Consider the following 18924-nt stretch of genomic DNA (forward strand, 5'->3'; position numbering starts at 1 on the left):
CCACTCATTGAGCACTTACTGATTTCAAGGAGCGGTAGAGAAAAAACAGAGTGGACTAATAGCGGTAAGTGAATCGGGAAAGATCACAAGGAAATATCTAGAAATTTCTAGACTTTCGGAAGTTCATCGAAGCTTCTAGAAATTTCGAGAAATCGGATGTTTCCCCAGGAAAGGGAAGGGCCAAGAAAACGGAGGAAGTGGGAGAGAGCAAATGAGAATATAGAGATGATGAAGACGGACTGCGATTGGATCAGAATAGAAGGAGTGGCTGAAGCAAAAAGGAGACGGAAAAGAGAGTTCCAAAGAGAGTTCCAGTTTTTGACAGTTTGGGCAGTTTTTGGAAGTTGAAGAGTTCCTGTGGGTGTGCCTGAGTGATGTGCGGCCGGAAAGAAATCCCGAGAAGTGCCGGGAGAATCGCTGGAATGTGGTAGTGGAAATTGAAGCAGTTTGTCGCAAAGACAATTCATTAGGCAAGTTCTGGGAGAGGTCAGTCGCAACATAGAAATAGGAAGGAGATGCCCAATGAAAGATGGAAACACATATGCTGAAGCTGAGTGATAAGGATCGAAAAGTCTCGGTATAGAAAGATAAGGAAGAGTTATACAGTCTGGCTTCTCGATAGAGCAGTAAGGAGAATCCTGATAATTTTATTATGCACCCCAGTATTGTCGAGCTGATCAGACGCCCAAAGCGGGCCAGAGCAACCCATTTATGGAGAAAGAGTGAGTTCCTGTAGATGAGCAGCAGTTCCTTTGCCGATGACTAATTCCAGTATGAGTCTGATGATGCCCTATATTGATGATGATGGCCGCCCCTGAGTGAGAAAAAGGTTGTGTAAAGCGTGATACCCTAAGATGTTATGTATCAGATAATAGTTTTAAGCTTGAATTGAGGGAAAGGACTTCAGGAAATGTCTTTATTTAGTTGATAGTAGATTTGGTATTGTTTAGCATAAAAGGAAGGAAAAAGTTCATAAGACATAGATATATGTACTTCATCACAAAGATAAGTTTATTAAGCAAGGAAGATTTAGATGTATGTACTCGAGACTAGTGTGTTTTAAGTTGAGATTATGTTCTATGCACATATAATTATTTTGGAAGGGATAATTAAAGAAAGATTATAGCGGGGATTTTATAAATGTAGGAAAATACACATATAGGTGTTATGCTCACTGCTGTAATCCCAGTTGGGAAGTTTAATTGTTAGAAGGCAAGAGAATGTTATAAGATGTTACCTAAACCAGAAGGAGAAAAGGCAGAAAGACATGAAGAGACATAATATATGAGTTGTGATTATCATTACATCTTAGCACACATATAATGCTATTAATTAACATAATCCCCAAATGACGATGTATGGTATGTTCTTTTAATGCATATACTGTGAATAAACAATATTGTATATGTTTATCAAGTGTAGTATGAATCATTTTGAATACTCAGCCAGTCCAGAAGAGACATACACGAATTTCTATTCCCCCAGAATCTGTGATCTTCTGTGCAATATACAAGTCAGGTGTTAATGTGGGAGGGTGTAAATTAGGGGGAAAATAAACGGGGGAAATACAAAGTTAAGAGAGGTGGGTCTGAAAGTTTAAAGAGATTTATTAATAACAAATTATAATTAATAATTATAATTAATAATAATAATAATATAATAAAAAAATTGAATTCTTTCCCCCCCCACAGTTCCTTTGATATGCTTTTCCCATATCCAGGCCACTCCTATGAGAAGCTACTCCTATGAAAACCTGACTGGTCCTTAAGTTTTGCACATCAGTGTATAATTAGGAATAGTGGACCAGGCCCTCACGGGTAGCACAGTTGGTAGTATCACCGTCCTCCCCAAACCGGGTGGAAAAGACCTGAGTTCCAATCCCGTCGATGACAGGAGGAATTTTATTGAGCTTTTTTCACAATATGACTGAGTTAGGTCTCAGGCGAGGGTAGCATGGTTTTTCTCCTGGAAACTCGGATTTTTCGTACAGTAAACGGAAAATCGACCCCAGAACACATGCAATTTACAGACAATATACATCGATCAACATGTCCTTAGTCGTCGATGCTTCCAAAATCCAATAACAACAATAGTGGACCAGACAAGTCATTCCAGTTGCTTAGTATGTAGTCTCAACCTGTACATTGTCATACACCTCCTCTAATGAAGTAAACATAATCAACAGACTAATCCAATTAAGAATCAAGTTAAAAGGAACAATTTAAATCCAAAGTAAACACCTCTGAAACACATCACACCATATGAACTGGCACATTATGACCCACGTAGTCCATGTGCCACTGAAACCTCAATAAAAACAAACAAACAAACAAACACTGTCATATCAGTCTCAGCAGCGTGTCTAGCTTACTTATTTCATAGTATTTGCATGGTGAGCGTATTTATATCGATGCTCCACTTCATGCATTGGTGTTTACTTCCTGAGTGGTCAGTTGCACAGGAAGCACTTCCAGTTTTTTGGGCTAGATGGTCTTGCCCATCCCTTGTGGTATGACCCAAGGAACTTCAAAGGGCTTTTTCCACTCTGTGGCCGAGTTTGTCAGTCTCAGGTGTAGACAGCATGGTTTTCCTCCAGAAAATGGGTTTATCATCCAACAAAGCGGGCAAATTAACTAGAGAACACACAATTTACAGACACAATACACCTAGGTCGTTGAAAGTTATTTTCCAGGTGACCCCAATAGTTTAGTTTTTTGCTCCACTGTCTTCTTGGGAGAGATTGCCTTTTCAAACAACCAGCCATCGAAATCCCATAAAAATTACACCCATCATTGACAGGATTCGAGCCTGGGACATTTCCATGTACAAACGGTGCTTATGTGCACTATGTTATTGGCGAGGGTCAACTGGGGAAATATGGGTTGCAGTTAGTATTTAGTATTAGTAGTGGGAAATTATCAATGAAAGAAAACTTATAAAGCAACAGTAAAAAAAAAAAAAAAAAAAAAAAAAACCTACATGCTTCACTCATCCACACCTTCAAGAATTTTTTTATTTTTTCCTTGAATTTTATCAAACCACTAGTTTTCACAACAATAACATTTGGAAGAAAATCAACGAACCGCTGGCTGAAGGCAAACTTCTACATATTTATCCTTCAGCGATATTTCCCCAATTTTCATTTATACCCTCTCTCGTTCTTCTTCCTCTTGCAGTTGATTGCATCCTTCTTCTTGCAATCAACTGCTCTTGGCAATAGGAAGAATGCAATCCACATTTAGCTTACTGAATCCATTCGAGGCCTTAAATAACCTCATTCAGATCTCCCGCAGGTGCCTAATTTCCAGACGCTGCAATTAGAAGGACCTAAGCCTTTCTTGGTAAGAGCAACCCTTTCTACCATCACCAATCTTGTTGCCGTTCTCTGCACACATTCCAACAGACCTACATACATCCTAAAATGAGGCTTCCAGATCTGTATGAAGTATTCAAGATACGGCCTAACTATGATAAAGGGATAATCACCTTCTCGCTGCTAGCAGATTTCTTTTTTGTTATACAAAACTCCATGAGCTGTCCTGGGAGCTTGGCCTGTCTGTACTGCACAGAGAACTTCAGAATGCAATACTCCGCTACGTTTGTGCTCATGATTATGTGGGAGGCACAATCAAAGGCAATAGGAAAGCTCTGCATAGATGACTTTTTCCACTTTTCCTCCTTTGCTATTAGTATTTGTCAGGAAATCTCAGAGCACTGCTAGTTTGGTACGAATGATACATTTTTTTAAATCCATGCTGACAGTCACTCATGAAATGATCACTTTGCTATATGTTTTTCGTAGATTCTATTATCGATACTATTCGTATGTGGAATTTGTTTTATGTTATCAATTTTATAACTTAAAAGTAAGCACATTACAGCCATAGCAGCTTATGTGGCATTAAACCTTTATAACAACTTAAAAATTTCTTCAATAATTGTACCAGTATTAATTAAAGTAATTGTTTGCTCTATTAAACAACTTGATAAGGAAAATAAGAAAATCTTCTTTATAAATTTTTGTTGTTGTACTGTATTTATATAGACAGAGAGTGGTAATCAATGGACGCTGCTCTTCGTGGATTAATGTTATTAGTGGAGTCTCTCAGGGTTCAGTGTTGGGTCCATTGTTGTTTTCTGTATTTATAAATGATATTGATGAGGTATATCAGGCTTAATGTCCAAGTTTTCAGACGATACGAAGGTTGGCAGGGTTGTTAATGACACTAATGACAGTACACCGCTGCAAGAGGATCTAGAAAAGTTGAACAGATGGGCTGAGAGATGGCAAATGAAGTTTAACATTGACAAATGTAAAGTACTACATATGGGAAGCAGTAATCCCAGAGTAACGTATCAAATATAATTTCAATATAATATCAAATATAATTGGAGACGGTCTGCAAGAGTAGCTCATGGTGTCTTGTCAATGATATACAGGAATTTTTCTAGCAGGGATAAAGGAGGTGATTATTCCCTTGTATAAGGCAATGGTCAGACCACACATTGAGTACGGTATACAGGTCTGGAGGCCTCATTTTAAGAAGGATAGTAGATATGTTGGGGGTTTAAAACATTTGCATAAAGTGTGGAGGGATTTAAACACATTTGCATAAAGTGTGGAGGGATTTAAACACATTTGCATAAAGTGTGGAGAGATTTAAACATATTTGCATACCGTGCCCCTAGCGAGCGAGCGAGCGCTGGTGAGAAAATTGTTGTAGTTCTTATTTCGTACCCTAGATGGCGCCATTTTATTTATTTATTTTTAACTTTTAATTTTCCAAACCCATGTCATCCTTACTGGCGGTAAAACACCAAAGAAAATTCCATGTCTTCTCATAGTGTTTAACCCTTTATTGTGTGTTATTGTATATTTTCTTTGGTGTATGTCTTCTCATAGTTTTTAACCCTTTATTGATCCTTAGATAAAAAACACCAAAAAAAAATTCCTTGTCATAGTTTTAACCCTTTATTGACTAAACCATCAGTCTTTTGTCTTAACTTATGTGTGTAAACCATTTTATTGGTTCGTTTCTTTAGAGATTCAATCTGAAAATACATTTTTAATTAGAGCCTTTTTATTATTGTATATCTTCTCATATTTTTTATTATTGTTTTTTTGTGTGTGTAAACCATTTTATCGACCGTTGTCATTAGAAAAAGTAAAACACTAAAGAAAATTCGTGCTGTTTAAGGAGCAAGCTAACTTATGTGTGTAAACCGTTTTATGGACTCATTTCCTTAGATAAAAAACACAAACTTGAAAGAAAATTCCTGTATTTTAATGAACAGTTTTAAAAAGGTACATCTATGAGAAAATAGTAATATTTTACAGATTAGTATTAGTATTAGTATTAGTAACGGCCGCATGGTGCAAGAAAGCCTATGGCTTATGCTGCACCAGCCAAAAAAAAAAAAAAAAAAAAAAAAAAAAATCCGAACAAAACAATGATAAAAACAAAAAATAAATAAATAAATAAATAACTAAATAATAATAATTAATAAATAAAAAAAATAATAATAAAATAAAAAATAAATAAAATGGAAATTAAACCTATCATCTGAAGAAGTCTCTGAAGAAGCTCAGCTTGACAGTGATCATTAACTACTCTTCCAATTTTAACATCATCTGCAAATTTAGACATCACGCCCTCTATCCCTTCATCAATGTCGTTTATGAAAATTAAAAACAACAGTGGTCCTAATACTGATCCTTGGGGAACCCCACTTCTTACCTCAACCCAATCTGAGGAATAGCCATTTATCACAACCCTCTGCCTCCTGCCCTGAAGCCATCCTTCTATCCATCTAAGGATTTTCCCAGTGATTCCAACCTGTTCCAGCTTATAAAGCAACCGCTCATGTGGGACTGAGTCAAAAGCTTTGCTGAAATCTAAATAAACAATGTCGAAATTATTCCCTAAATCCAGCTCGTGAGTGACCCTTTCGAAATAGCGAACCAGATTTGTTAAACATGATTTTCCCTTTACGAAACCATGCTGAGTATCCTTGAGAATTTCAATTCGATCCAAATGATCCTGAATTCCACCCTTGATCATTGCCTCCATGATTTTCCCTACTACTGAAGTCAGACTGACAGGTCGATAATTTCCAACTTCACTTTTAGAGCCACCCTTATGTATGGGAGATACATTTGCACTTTTCCAATCCAAGGGAATCTCCCCAGAGTCTAATGATGCTCGCATAATTAGCCTCAATGGTTCAATGCACTCGCTTGCCGCCTCTCTTAAGATTATAGGGTATATTCCATCAACTCCAGGAGCTTTACTGGTCTGTAGGCTAGAAAGTTTTTTCATTAAATAATCTTGCGAAATTTCAATGTCATTAATTACATATTTTTTAACTTCGCTCCCACAATTTCCCTTTGCCACAAAAGGCTTTTCATTTGTAAATATCGATGCAAAATAACTGTTGAGTTCATCTGCAACGGCGGCTGGTGTATTTATTACTATCCCCTTTCCCTTACGTAAAGGTCCGATCTGGTTTGTCCTGCTCTTCTTGGCATTTATATATGTGAAGAATTCTTTATCCCCCCTCTTTGCTCTGTTTGCTAGTGATTTCTCATAAACTGCCTTTGCCTGTCGAACCTTTTCTGTGGCTCTATTACACATCACCTTGTAGCTGTTATAGGCTTCAGTACTTTTTATTGTTCTGTAACCTTTCCATGCCACCTTTTTCTGCTCAGATGTATGGAAACACTCCATCCTCATGCTGCTGTTCCGAAATACATTTTTAATTAGACATGCATGTACTCTTACAAACAGCAAATGAAAAATTTCAGTCTTTTTAATATTTAAAAAGGTACAGTCTAATGAAATGGGAATAATGGAGCATAACGTTCAGTATAACACTTCCTTAACTCTGATATCATCCCAAGTACTGCTTGTAGAATATTATAAGGATTAAATTCTGGTTCTTTCTGCTGCAAACTACATCTAGCCCTAAAGTCTGTTACCACGTTATATGGAATCAGATGTCGAACCATATACTCGTAGGCTTCTTGAAATGTGATATCACTGGAGGTGAATCCGCGACACAGCCGCAAACATTCGCAAGCAGAGTCCAGTACATCCATCACAAATTCTTGCATCAAACTGAATAGTTCAGTCTCTGTCCCAAGGACAGATACAAACTCGTCAACATAGAGTATTTTATGTGAAAGAGACCCGCATTCACTCAAATCGAGAATAAAATCGCATAACTCACCAGTGGAAATCGTAGCGCGACCAGCCTCTGTCTCAATCCCCAAACAGCCAGTAAATGTAACAGTTTCACTTGCACGACCCCGAACTAAGAGTAATATTTCTGGCCATTTTAGCGTCATCTTGCTCCTTTGATTCATCGTTAGTTGTAAATAATTCGAGGCACATTCCAAAACGATCGATACTTCGAAATCAAGCAGAAGAACTCGTAGAATAGTGGTCGAGCTGAGGCGACAAAAAAATACATAGTTCTTCTTTTGGAGCGGTACTCATCTTAACAGTTGTAGAAAAATGGCAAATGTAATGACAGCACCTATAACAATCATATATAAAACAGTCTGCACATCCTGTGTTGTTTAATTTTATTAGGGAAACATCCCCAGGATACGTGCCTAACAGGATAATTGTCTAATAATAGAACTCAAGAAGAAGTGTGTCGTGGAAATTAGGAATATTTGTGTTAATACCGGCCAAGAAAAAGAATTCACTAATGCTCCCTTGGTATCAATTTCTACACAACAAGATCAGAAAAGAAGGATGTTTGTCTAACAGGATAATTGCCTAATAACAGAGCTCTTATAGGATGCCATACTATTTCGGAACAAATTTCCTTTAGACAACTGCAGTAGTTGGATCTAGGACAGAGAACGTTATTGTAGAAACTTTAAAAAGCAACCTTAGTCACAGAATCGTTAGTGAAAAAAATGGACACTTGGATATGTGATGATGATTACCTGGAGACCGATGTTGTTAGTCTTGCTTGCGTTATTGAAGCTGAAATACTATTTACAAATAGTGTACAGTATACTGAGGCGAGTGAATTTCCTCCTATTTTTATCACTTTTTATTTTTAAAAGTGATAAAAATACTGTTTTTATAACAATGTTTAATATATTCATTTTCAGAATGCAGAATTCTTTTCATCGTCTCCACATGTCGAGGGGAGGGCAGGAGGATCAAACGATGGGCCTGTAAGTCTTATTCAGAATTTCATACGTAGAATTACAATCCGAATTTCCAAACGTTAAGTTTTTTTTTTTTTTTTTTTTTCATTTCTTTTCAGATTCAAATTGGTGTGGGTGAAGAAACATACGAACGATTCTACGAAATCAGTGAAGGAACAGAGAAGGTTTCCTCTAAATATAAAACCAAGTATAAAACTTACACGAGCAAATACCGAGACCTGCCTTTGCTTGCAGGGAAACAATTTTTTCAAATGTTCAAACAAATGTTTAAGCAAATTATCGGGTGTGTAAACCAGGGAGGAGAATTTAGCCATATTTGTTTATGTGTATCCGCCAACTCCCTAAAAACACCGATTAATCTGCCATTTATGAAAATATCAGAACTAACATTAGATCGAATTATGGATGCATTTTTCAGCGTAGATCAATCGCGAAGTGGCTTTCTAATAACAGACTCTCTCACTATCGACATCGTATGATAAACACATCAAATAAAGGTGGTGCTGGTCATTCCCAAAATATAAAAAAAAGAACTATTGTACATCTAAACAGCTTCTTAGAAAAGAAGAAGTGCGTCGTCAAAATTAGGAATAATGATAATATATGCATGGGACGTGCAATAGTAACAGCTATTTCAGCCAAACAAGACGACGCTATTACATATAGAAAAGTTCGGGAAGACAGAAACGGTTTGCAGACTTAGAGAGCCATGCAATTGCATGAAAAGGCAGGCGTTTCCGAGACAGTGTGTGGACTGGAAGAACAAAAAAATTCCAAAGGGTTCTTATTCCCGAGTTTCAGATACTTGCACTGTCAGCTGACAACGAGTTTGATATTATTTACAGCGGTCCTGAAGCAGAGAAACAAATATTTCTACTGTGTATAGGCAAACACTACGATGTAGTACGGTCTGTGAAAGCATTATTTGGAGCAGATTATTGGTGCTCACTGTTTTTTAAAACTTTCCAAAACAGTGAAAGACTTCATGCACATTCTTGTCCCTATTCATGCAATAGGTGTCGAACACGTGACTAGCATAGTGGCGATATGGTGCTGTGTAGTGATTGTTATCGGTATTACAGAGGTAATATATGTTTCGACGTTCATAAAACAAACAACCACTGCTCGGCATATCACTGCCGTCGTGAGTGTTTGCGAACATTCCCCACACAGAAACAACACCAAGCCAAGAATTAGCCTGTTTCTATTCTTTTAGCCAAGAATAGAAACAGGTGCATGATTACCTGCGTGTACACCAATGCTAGGAGTTTGGTAAATAAATTTGATGAATTTGAGTTATTGCTCAAAACATCAAAGGCAGATATTGTTGGGTTATCAGAGACGTGGTGTCACACAGATATAAGGAATGCGGAACTGGAATTTGGGGAATACAATGGGTATAGAAAGGATAGACAGGACAGGAGGGGGAGGAGGGACTATGCTATTAGTTAAGAAACACATAAAGTCCAAGGAAGTGAAGCCAGTCGACATCGATGGACAGGGCAGTGTCGAGTCAGTTTGGTGTGACATAAGCATAGGGAAATCAAAGTTGAGAGTAGGAGTGTGCTATAGGCCTAATGACTCTAATGAGTATAATAAGATATTGTACAGGGAAATAGAGTTGGCCAGTAAATCAGAGTCTTATAATGGGGGATTTTAATTTCCCAGATATTGACTTGAATTTGGGGGCTGGTCACTCACACACTAGCAAGGCTTTTGTGGATTTATTGGATGATTGTTTTCTATATCAGCATGTTCGTGAGGCAAAAAGAGGGAGCAATACTCTTGATCTGATTATCAGTAGTGATTCTTCATGCATCCCTCAGTAGTGATTCTTCATGCATTAAGAATCTGCAGATAAATGAACCAGGTGGCAGTGATCACAGTGTGTTGAAGTGGGATTTACTCAAGGAGGTAACTACCATCAGAGGTAAAGGGAAGGGTTTTTGTTTTCGTAAAGGCGACTATGATGGTCTGAAACAGTATTTAAATTCTATACAGTGGGACCAACTGATGATGTTACCAACACCAAACTCAAAATGGGAAGCATTAAAGCAACTAATCTTAGAGGCTACCAGGCTTTACATACCAACTAAGAAATATTGTTCAAGGTTTAGGCCTAAATGGTTGTCAAATGAACTAATGAGACATGTGGCAGAGAAGAAAAATGCATGGGATACATACAAATTAATGGGTGACATGGAAGCCTATGATAAATATAAGTTGGTCTGTAACCAAGTCACAAAGGAGATTAGGCAGGCAAAGGCAGACTACGAAAAATCCTTGGCAAAGGATGCAAAGAAAAACAGAAAAGAGTTCTTTACCTATTTAAACTCAAGAAGGAAAGGGATGAATCAGATTGGTCCACTGGATATTGATGGTTCAACAGTTGAGGATCCTGCTCAGGTGGCTAACAATCTAAACGAGTATTTTGCATCTACATTCACGCATGAGGAGTTATTCAGGAAGGAGAATGATGTAGGTAAAGTAAACATTGGCAGTGAGCTGGATGATTTTGTAATAACTGAGAGGAAAGTGGAGGAGAGATTGTTGAGGATAAACATAAAAAAGGCACCCGGGGTGGATGGGATCTATCCAGTTATATTAAAGGAGGCAGCAAAGGAAGTAAGCAAACCCCTAGCCATAATTATGAGAGCTTCTTTGGACTCAGGGGAGGTACCCATAGACTGGAGATGTGCAAACGTAACCCCAATTCACAAAGGAGTATCAAAGGCTGACACAAGTAATTATAGACCTGTTAGTTTAACTTCTGTTCCAGGTAAATTAATGGAGGCACTGGTTAAAGAAGCACTGCAGGATCATCTAGACAAGAATTCAGTTATAGCTCAGACGCAGCATGGTTTTGTTAAGGGCAGGTCTTGCCAGACCAATTTGATTGGATACTATGATGTAGTCACAAATGAACTGGATGGAAAAATAAATTCGATATCATATATTTGGATCTCAGAGAGCCTTTTGATACTGTTGCACATGGAAGACTGCTGCACAAATTGGAGCAGTGTGGCATTGGAGGCAAATTGCTGCTATGGATAAGGGGATGGTTGAGTGGCAGAAGACAGAGAGTGGTAATCAATGGATACTGCTCAACGTGGACTTATGTTATTAGTGGAGTTCCTCAGGGTTCGGTGTTGGGTCCGTTGTTGTTTTCGGTGTTTATGAATGATATTGATGATGGGATATCAAGTTTAATGTCCAAGTTTGCAGATGATACGAAGGTTGGCAGGGTTGTTAAGGACACCACTGATGCTATGCTGCTGCAACAGGATCTGGAAAGGTTGAACAGATGGGCTGAGAGGTGGCAAATGAAGTTTAACATTGACAAATGTAAAGTACTACATATGGGAAACAATAACCCCAGAGCAATGTATCAACTCTGCGGTACTACACTGACAGTGGTGGAGAATGAAAAGGACCTGGGGTAATTGTGCAGGCAGATATGAAGTTCTCTGAGCAGCGCACACGAGCAGCAAGAGTAGCTCATGGTGTCTTGTCAATGATATACAGGAATTTTTCTAGCAGGGATAAGGAGGTGATTATTCCCTTGTATAAGGCAATGTTAGGCCACATCTTGAGTACTGTATAAAGGTCTGGAGGCCTCATTTCAAGAAGGATGTAGAGCTGCTGGAACGGGTACAGAGAAGGGCAATAGGATTAGTGAATGGAACAAACGGTTGCTCTTACGAAGAAAGGCTTAAGTTTTGCAAATTACAGAGTCTGGAGACTAGGCACTGGCGAGGTGATCTGATAGAGGTGTATAAGGCTTTGAATGGTTTGAGCATGCTCAATGCCAATGGGATTCTTCATCTTGCTCAGAATAATCAGCTCAGAGGGCATAAATTCAAATTGAGGAAGGACGGATGTCGGATAGATGTGCGGAAATTTGCCTTTGGCCAGCGGGTGGTTGGTTGGTGGAACCGACTTCCATCACTTGTTGTTGAAGTTGATAGCCTAAACATATTTAAGGCTCAACTGGACAGGTATTTCGAGCGAACGGAGGGGTGAAATGGGAGTGGTGTTTTTTTTTTTTTTTTTTTTGGCTGATGCTGAATAAGCTTGCTTTCTTGCATCATATGCCTCTACTAATGCTAATGCTAATGCTAAACACAAATGCAAACCCATGGATTATTGCGAAAAATGTAAGATAGTTCACCAGCACAGCACTGTTATGTTCAGAAACCCGCAGACTCTAAAAAACCCGTATCTATAATTTATTTCGACACCGAGACGGTGTTGCATCAGGGTGAACATATACCAGTGCTCTGTGTAGCTATCTTTGGAGAACTGTGTTTATATGAGGGCCCCAACTGTGTCACAGCATTCCTGGACGAGATTTTTGGAGTTCATGAATCGTCAAAACCTGGTCGCGACGGTCGAAACATTAGCCACATTGAACCCAAATACAAAGATGTGCAGATAATAGCGCACAATTTGGGAGGTTTCGATGGTTATTTCGTACTGACATACCTCTACGGTAAGAATTTCGAACCTTGAGTTATTTTTGATGGATCTAAAATATTAGGAATTTATCATTTGAAACTGAATCCCATCTTCTTAGATTCATATTCGTACTTATCAGTTCCCCTAATTCCACTAATCACTTGGAGCTCTTTGACTTCCTCTCTTTGCAACTTGACTTTCTCCAGTCCAACTTTCCTAACAGTGAGGTAATTTTCCTTGGTGATTTTAATGTTCACAACTCCAGCTGGCTTCCGTTTTCTAGTTACACCGACCCAGCAGGTCGAGATGCTGAGGCTTTTCCAATTACTAATGACCTAGCACAGATTGTTCATTTACTTACAAGAATACGGACAATCCTAATCATACAGCCAATACGCTTGATCTTTTTCTCACAAACAAACCTTCTAAGTACAAGGTTGAAGTGAGAGGTCCTTTAGGCACTTCAGATCACAACTTGGTGATTGTCTCTTCTCCAATGGAACCTTTATCTCATGGCTATTCCCAACCTCGTGTTGTTTGGCATTACAAGAATGCAAAATGGGATGACCTACGAGACTTCTTTTCTTCTTTTCCTTGGTCGGATTACTGTTTCAAAACTTCTGATGTCAACGTTTGCTCAGATCGTGTCAGTGAAATTATTCTTGCAGGAATGGAATCCTTTATCCAACACTGTACTTTAAAATCTCGTCCTTTATCTAAACCTTGGTTTTCCAATAAATGTGCTAAGGCTGTCCAAGAGAAGAACGTTGCAATTGGCTTGTTTCTTATTCTTCAATTTCATTTTCTGCCTACACAAAAGCTGGTAACAATTTTAAAGCAGTTATTAATCAGTCCAAATTAGAGTTTGAACAGGCTAAGGGTAGAAAACTTGCTTGTTGCCCTAATGGTAGCATGCATTTTGTCTCTTGCCAAAGCTATTGGACGCAAATTTTGCCCATCTCTGCTCCCACCTCTGTCCAAACCAGATGGTTCTGTTGTCACTTCAGCCAAGGATAAAGCTGACCTGCTAGCATCCCATTTTTCTTTGAGCTCATGTATTAATGATCTTGGTAAAACACCTCCCACCATTCCCAACACGCTCCATTCAATGCCTCCTGTGGTCCTCCGTGAAAAGGATATCAGAAGGATTTTGATGAATATTGATGTTAAGAAAGCTCCAGGTTCCAATGGTATTTCTCCACTTGTTCTCAAAACCTGTGCTCCTGAACTTACTCCTATTCTTTGCCGCCTTTTTTCACTTTCTTATTCCAAAGGTGTTTTTCCTTCTGCTTGGAAATTTGCTCATATCCAGCCAGTTCCTAAAAAGGTGACAAATCCCTCCCAACCGATTATCGTCCCATTGCAATTGGCATAAAGGTCTTCTAAACAAGCTTCCATCTTATGGTTTGCCAACTGTTTTTAGTAATTGGTTATCCAGTTTTCTCTCTGATCGCTCACTGAGGGTGATGGTAGATGGCTCTCTGTCTTCTAACTTCTCCACTAATGCCGGTGTCCCCCAAGGTTCAGTTCTTTCCCCCACTCTATTGCTTTTGTATATTAATGACATTCTTCCATTGACTGGAAATCCTATCCATAGTTTTGTCGATGATAGCACATTGCATTCCACTTTCCATTTTGAGAAATCTTGTCCTGCTCAATCAGCTTCAACTTCTCGAAAATCTGCTACCAATTCCTTAAATGCCGATCTTCAGGTAATTCTCCTTTGGGGCAAAGACAACTTAGTTGATTTCAATCCTTCTAAAACTCAGTCTTGTCTTTTATCTCACAAAAAAGATTCTTCTGCTCCTAGGCTTATCTTTGGTGACACTCCCATTTCTAAGCAAAATGATATATCTCTTTTGGGGATTACCCTGACTTCTAATCTCTCTTGGCACAAGCACATTACAAATATTGCTTCCTCTGCATCTAAAAAACTTGGTTTTCTCTTTCGCTCTCGGCGTTACTTTTCTTCTAAACAGCTGCTCACTCTGTATAAATCGCAAATCCGCCCTGCCATGGAATATTGTTCCCACAACTGGGGTGGTGCCCCCAAAACCTCTCTCAGGCTTCTTGATTCCATTCAGAAGAGGGCAGTTAGGTTAATTTATGATTCATCTCTAACAGAGTCTCTACACTCTCTTTCTCATAGACGTACTGTTTCTGCTGCATGCCTCTTCTATAGATACTTCCATGGGCACTGTTCTTCTGAATTGGCTTCTATAATTGTCGCTCTCTCTTTCAAAACAGTCCGAACACGTGTCGCCACCAGCCAACATCCATTTACTGTCCAACTTCAACCCACAGAACCAACTTTTCATCTTCCTCATTTATTTATTCTATTGCCGTTTTCTGGAACAACCTTCCTTCATACGTATGTACTGAAAATTACAATCTACAGAAGTTCAAGCCCAGTGTCAACAAATATCTTCTTTCATCTTGTCAACCTCCAACCCAAGCACAGTACTAAGTACTATAGGTTCTAATACCTCCCGTGTTTGGGGTTCACATAAAAAAAAAAACAAAAAAAAAAAATATATCTTTCCTCAATTTGAGTTTATGTCCCCTCAGGTTCGTAATATGAGCAAGAGAAAGAATCCCATCAGCGTTGAGCCTCCTCAAACCATTCAAGATCTTATACACCTCAATTAGATCACGTCGCCGGTGCCTAGTCTCCAGACACTGTAATTTGCAAAATTTAAGCCTTTCTTCGTAAGAGCAACCCCTTGTTCCATTCACTAATCTTGTTGCCCTTCTCCCTCCTCGTTCTATCAACTCTACATCTTTCTTAAAATGAGGCCTCCACACCCGTACGCAGTACTCAAGGTGTGGCCTGACCATTGCCTGATACAAATGGATAATCACCACCTTATCGTTACTAGCAAAATTCCTGTATATCATTGACAAAACGCCATGACCTGCTCTGGCGACCTGTCTGCAATGCTCAGAAAACTTCATATCCTACACAGTTACACCCAGATCTTTTTCATTCTCCACTATCCTGAGTGTGGTACCATACAGTTGGTACATATCTCTGTGGTTACTGCTACCCATATTCAGTTCTTTGCAATTTTCAATGTTAAACGTCAGTGTCACTTCTCAGCCCATCTGCCTAACTTTTCCAGATCCTGTTGCAGTAGCATACTGTCATTAACAAACCTGCCAACCTTCGTATCATCTGTAAACTTCGATGTTGAGCCCAATATGCCTTTATCAATATCATTGATAAATAAACAAAACAACAACGGGCCCAACACCGAACCCTGGGGGACTCCACTAATGAATGACATTAGTCCACAAAGAGCAGTATCCATTGATTACCACTCTCTGTCGTCTTCCACTCAACCATCCTTTTATTCATTGTAGCAACTTGCTCTTAATGCCATACTGCACAGTATCCTTTCAGTTTCTGCTGCAAGTCTTTTCTATAGATACTTCCACGGTCACTATTCTTCTGAATTGGCATTTGTATTTCCCGCGTTCTATTCTAAACGAGTCTGAACACCTGCTGCAACATCCATTTACTGTCCAACTTCAAACTCACAATTTTTCATTAAAATAATAAAATAAAATGTTTGCTATCGTTTAGCTTTAGGCCCTACTTTTGTAAGTACCAAAATGAATAGAAAGCGTTATATTCAAATGTTGTGCAGATGTCCTGATGCTCCATTTCTACGTTTTTATAAATATTAAATTCATAACTAACACCAGACTTTGTTCAGGTGCCGATTTTTCCCAGCCTTCCGAATAGAGGTGTTGACGTTCCTGTTTCCATGGCGTTCCTGCCTACAGTACGTTTATACTTCCTGTATCTCTCGACTGACTGAGAGGACAGCTTCCTTAGTCAAAGGCAATTTCGCTTCATTATATGTTATATGGCATAGTTGGATAATAGCAGCTGTATCTGACACAAGTTTATTTGGGTTGATGTAACGTCATTACACTACGTATTGTGCATTTTATCAATGGTATGTGATAAGAAAATAATTATTTAGTAAAAAAATAAAAATTAATTATTTAACGTGTTCCTTGGATAACCTTAAGTTTGGCTTTTAAATCTCTGCTGAACTTGATGTTTTTTTATTTCCTATACAAAGCTGACCTTGTCTTTTTATTAACTGTTGTTGTTCAACCATGTTCGTTTAAAATCTGTAATCATACTGAAAAAAAAAAAAAAAAAAATATATATATATATATATATATATATATATATATATATATGTTAAAAGCCTAATAACAGTTTTACATAAATGAAAAGTGTGTTGGTAGTAACAGTTTGCTAACCATCTGGTTTTCATTAGAAGTGTCTAGTGTCCGCTGTACAACATGCAAATCTACCTTCGGCGTGACTTACTCTGTCCGGGTTATACCTTCAGCTTTAAACGTGTGTATATATTTTCGGTAGTCAGCACATTATACTTTATTCCATTCAGTTCGATTCTTCGAAGAAAAGTCTGGTTTTTACAACAATTATATTTTCGTTGGCAAAAACGTAATTGTTATTATTGTCATTAAATCAATGATATTTTGTCAGATACTGTATTTGAATCTATATTTGAATAGATTGCTCTTTGTTTTCCCCATATGTTATTTATAGCGTAAGTAGAAAAAATAACTACAAATATAAATATTTATTTTATATAATTCACTTGAATATATTACTTATACTACTAGAGGGGATTTATTAAGTTTTTTTGTTGAAAATTAATATATTTATTATTATTTTTAAATAAATCCAATAAATAAAATTTTAATGTGACAATATTAATTTATTCCAAGTTCGTTCTTCAACATTTTTCTTCACAGATTCTTATCTGATCTGTGATTTTTTTTTTTATGAAGTAATGATTTTCTCCCTCAAAGCTTGCATTATCTGTTATATCTCTAAATCACCTCATATCTAAATGATGTAATTGCTAATTAAATATTCAGCAACAGAAGAGTGTAAGATTTCTCCACCACTGATTAAGTTATGCCGCAGTTTTTAATACCAAAGTTTTGTGGGTAGCACATTGGTTATTAATCACTGTTTTCCCATACCGGGTGAAAACGCTGAGTTCGAATACCGGTGATGACGTTAATTGTTTTTATGGGCTAATTATTTATTTATTATTTTTTTTTATCACAACTTGGCTGAGCTAGTCGGTGTCAGGCGGGGTCTCAATGTTTTTTTTTTTTAATCCAAAAACAGCGAGTGTTTTATCCATAAAGCAGCAAACCGACCGAAGAATTCACTCAATTAGACACAATATGCTGACGCCACCATACTCTTATTTGCTTTGGTGCCTATCACACCCTTACATTAGGAACGAACGAACACAGAACTACGCCTGCAGGTTTAAGCTTGTCCAGATTCGCGACGATCTATTCTTGCGTCCTTGTGCAAAGTATGTTTTGCGTCCATTTCCTTTTCTTCATTTTGACACCTACCAGTATAACACATTCAAAATTCTGGTGAAGCAGATAAATAATTAAATAACGGCCTTCACATTTCATTACAATTATAATTACAGGAACTCCCCGACTTACGTAATACTCAAATACTCGACTAGCGCAAATTCGACTTTACATATTTTTTTTGCCGGCGGGTGCAAACTGAAAAAAATATGGAAACATGTTTTGCATCTTTAGGGATAAATGGAGGTATTGTGAAAATATCGTAATGTGAACCCAATAACATATTGTGTTTTTTTTTTTTGGGGTTTTTTTTTTTTTTTTTTTTTTTTTTTGTAATTCGTTCCAAGTCCTTGGAAGTTGAAAATTTTGCTATATTACTAAGCTATTTATCTCTCCAATAGGTCATATTTATAATGGAAATTGCACAATACTTTCGTCGTTATCATATGTTCCCGTTATAAGAATCAATTTTGAATGCGTTTGTAATATTTTTCGAAAGCACATTTCTGGAGGTTACGACAAAAAAAAAAAAAAAAACAATAAAAACAATTCGCACTTTCCGGTTTATTGGGCGAAATCTATTATAAAAGGGTAGTAAACTCGATCTTATTGCATTTGCGATTATTCCGATAACTGGAATTCTGTAGGTTTTTACCTTACGGTATTGTGGAGAAATGTATCCCCTTCACTGAAATCTGCAATCATATAAAAAACAAATTTTCAGAAACTTCCTATTTACGTATTACAATGATGAAGGGAAACGAACCAACGGAAAGTGCAAGTGCTGACAGAGTCAGGAAATGAAACAAAATTGATTTAGAAATTAAGATGAAAATCATTAAGAAGTACGAAACAGGACAAAGTTTGACATCTATTACAAG

At 37.7% G+C, this 18924-nt stretch overlaps 1 protein-coding gene across 1 annotated transcript in view; it reads left to right on the top strand.

Annotated features, from left to right (window-relative positions):
- Nucleotides 1-16502: 16502 nt before the first annotated feature.
- LOC150089273 (uncharacterized) overlaps nucleotides 16503-18924 on the top strand; it is a 192331-nt gene continuing 189909 nt past the window's right edge. The window contains exon 1 of the mRNA XM_090368457.1: nucleotides 16503-16614. Within this exon, the coding sequence (XP_090224583.1) occupies nucleotides 16612-16614 (3 nt within the window). The 5' untranslated portion in view covers nucleotides 16503-16611. The remainder of the gene's footprint in view (nucleotides 16615-18924) is intronic.

This window comes from Mastigoproctus giganteus, chromosome 2 (assembly GCF_048544385.1).
Source record: "Mastigoproctus giganteus isolate SK-2022 chromosome 2, ASM4854438v1, whole genome shotgun sequence".
In the NCBI taxonomy this organism is placed as follows: domain Eukaryota; kingdom Metazoa; phylum Arthropoda; class Arachnida; order Uropygi; family Thelyphonidae; genus Mastigoproctus; species Mastigoproctus giganteus.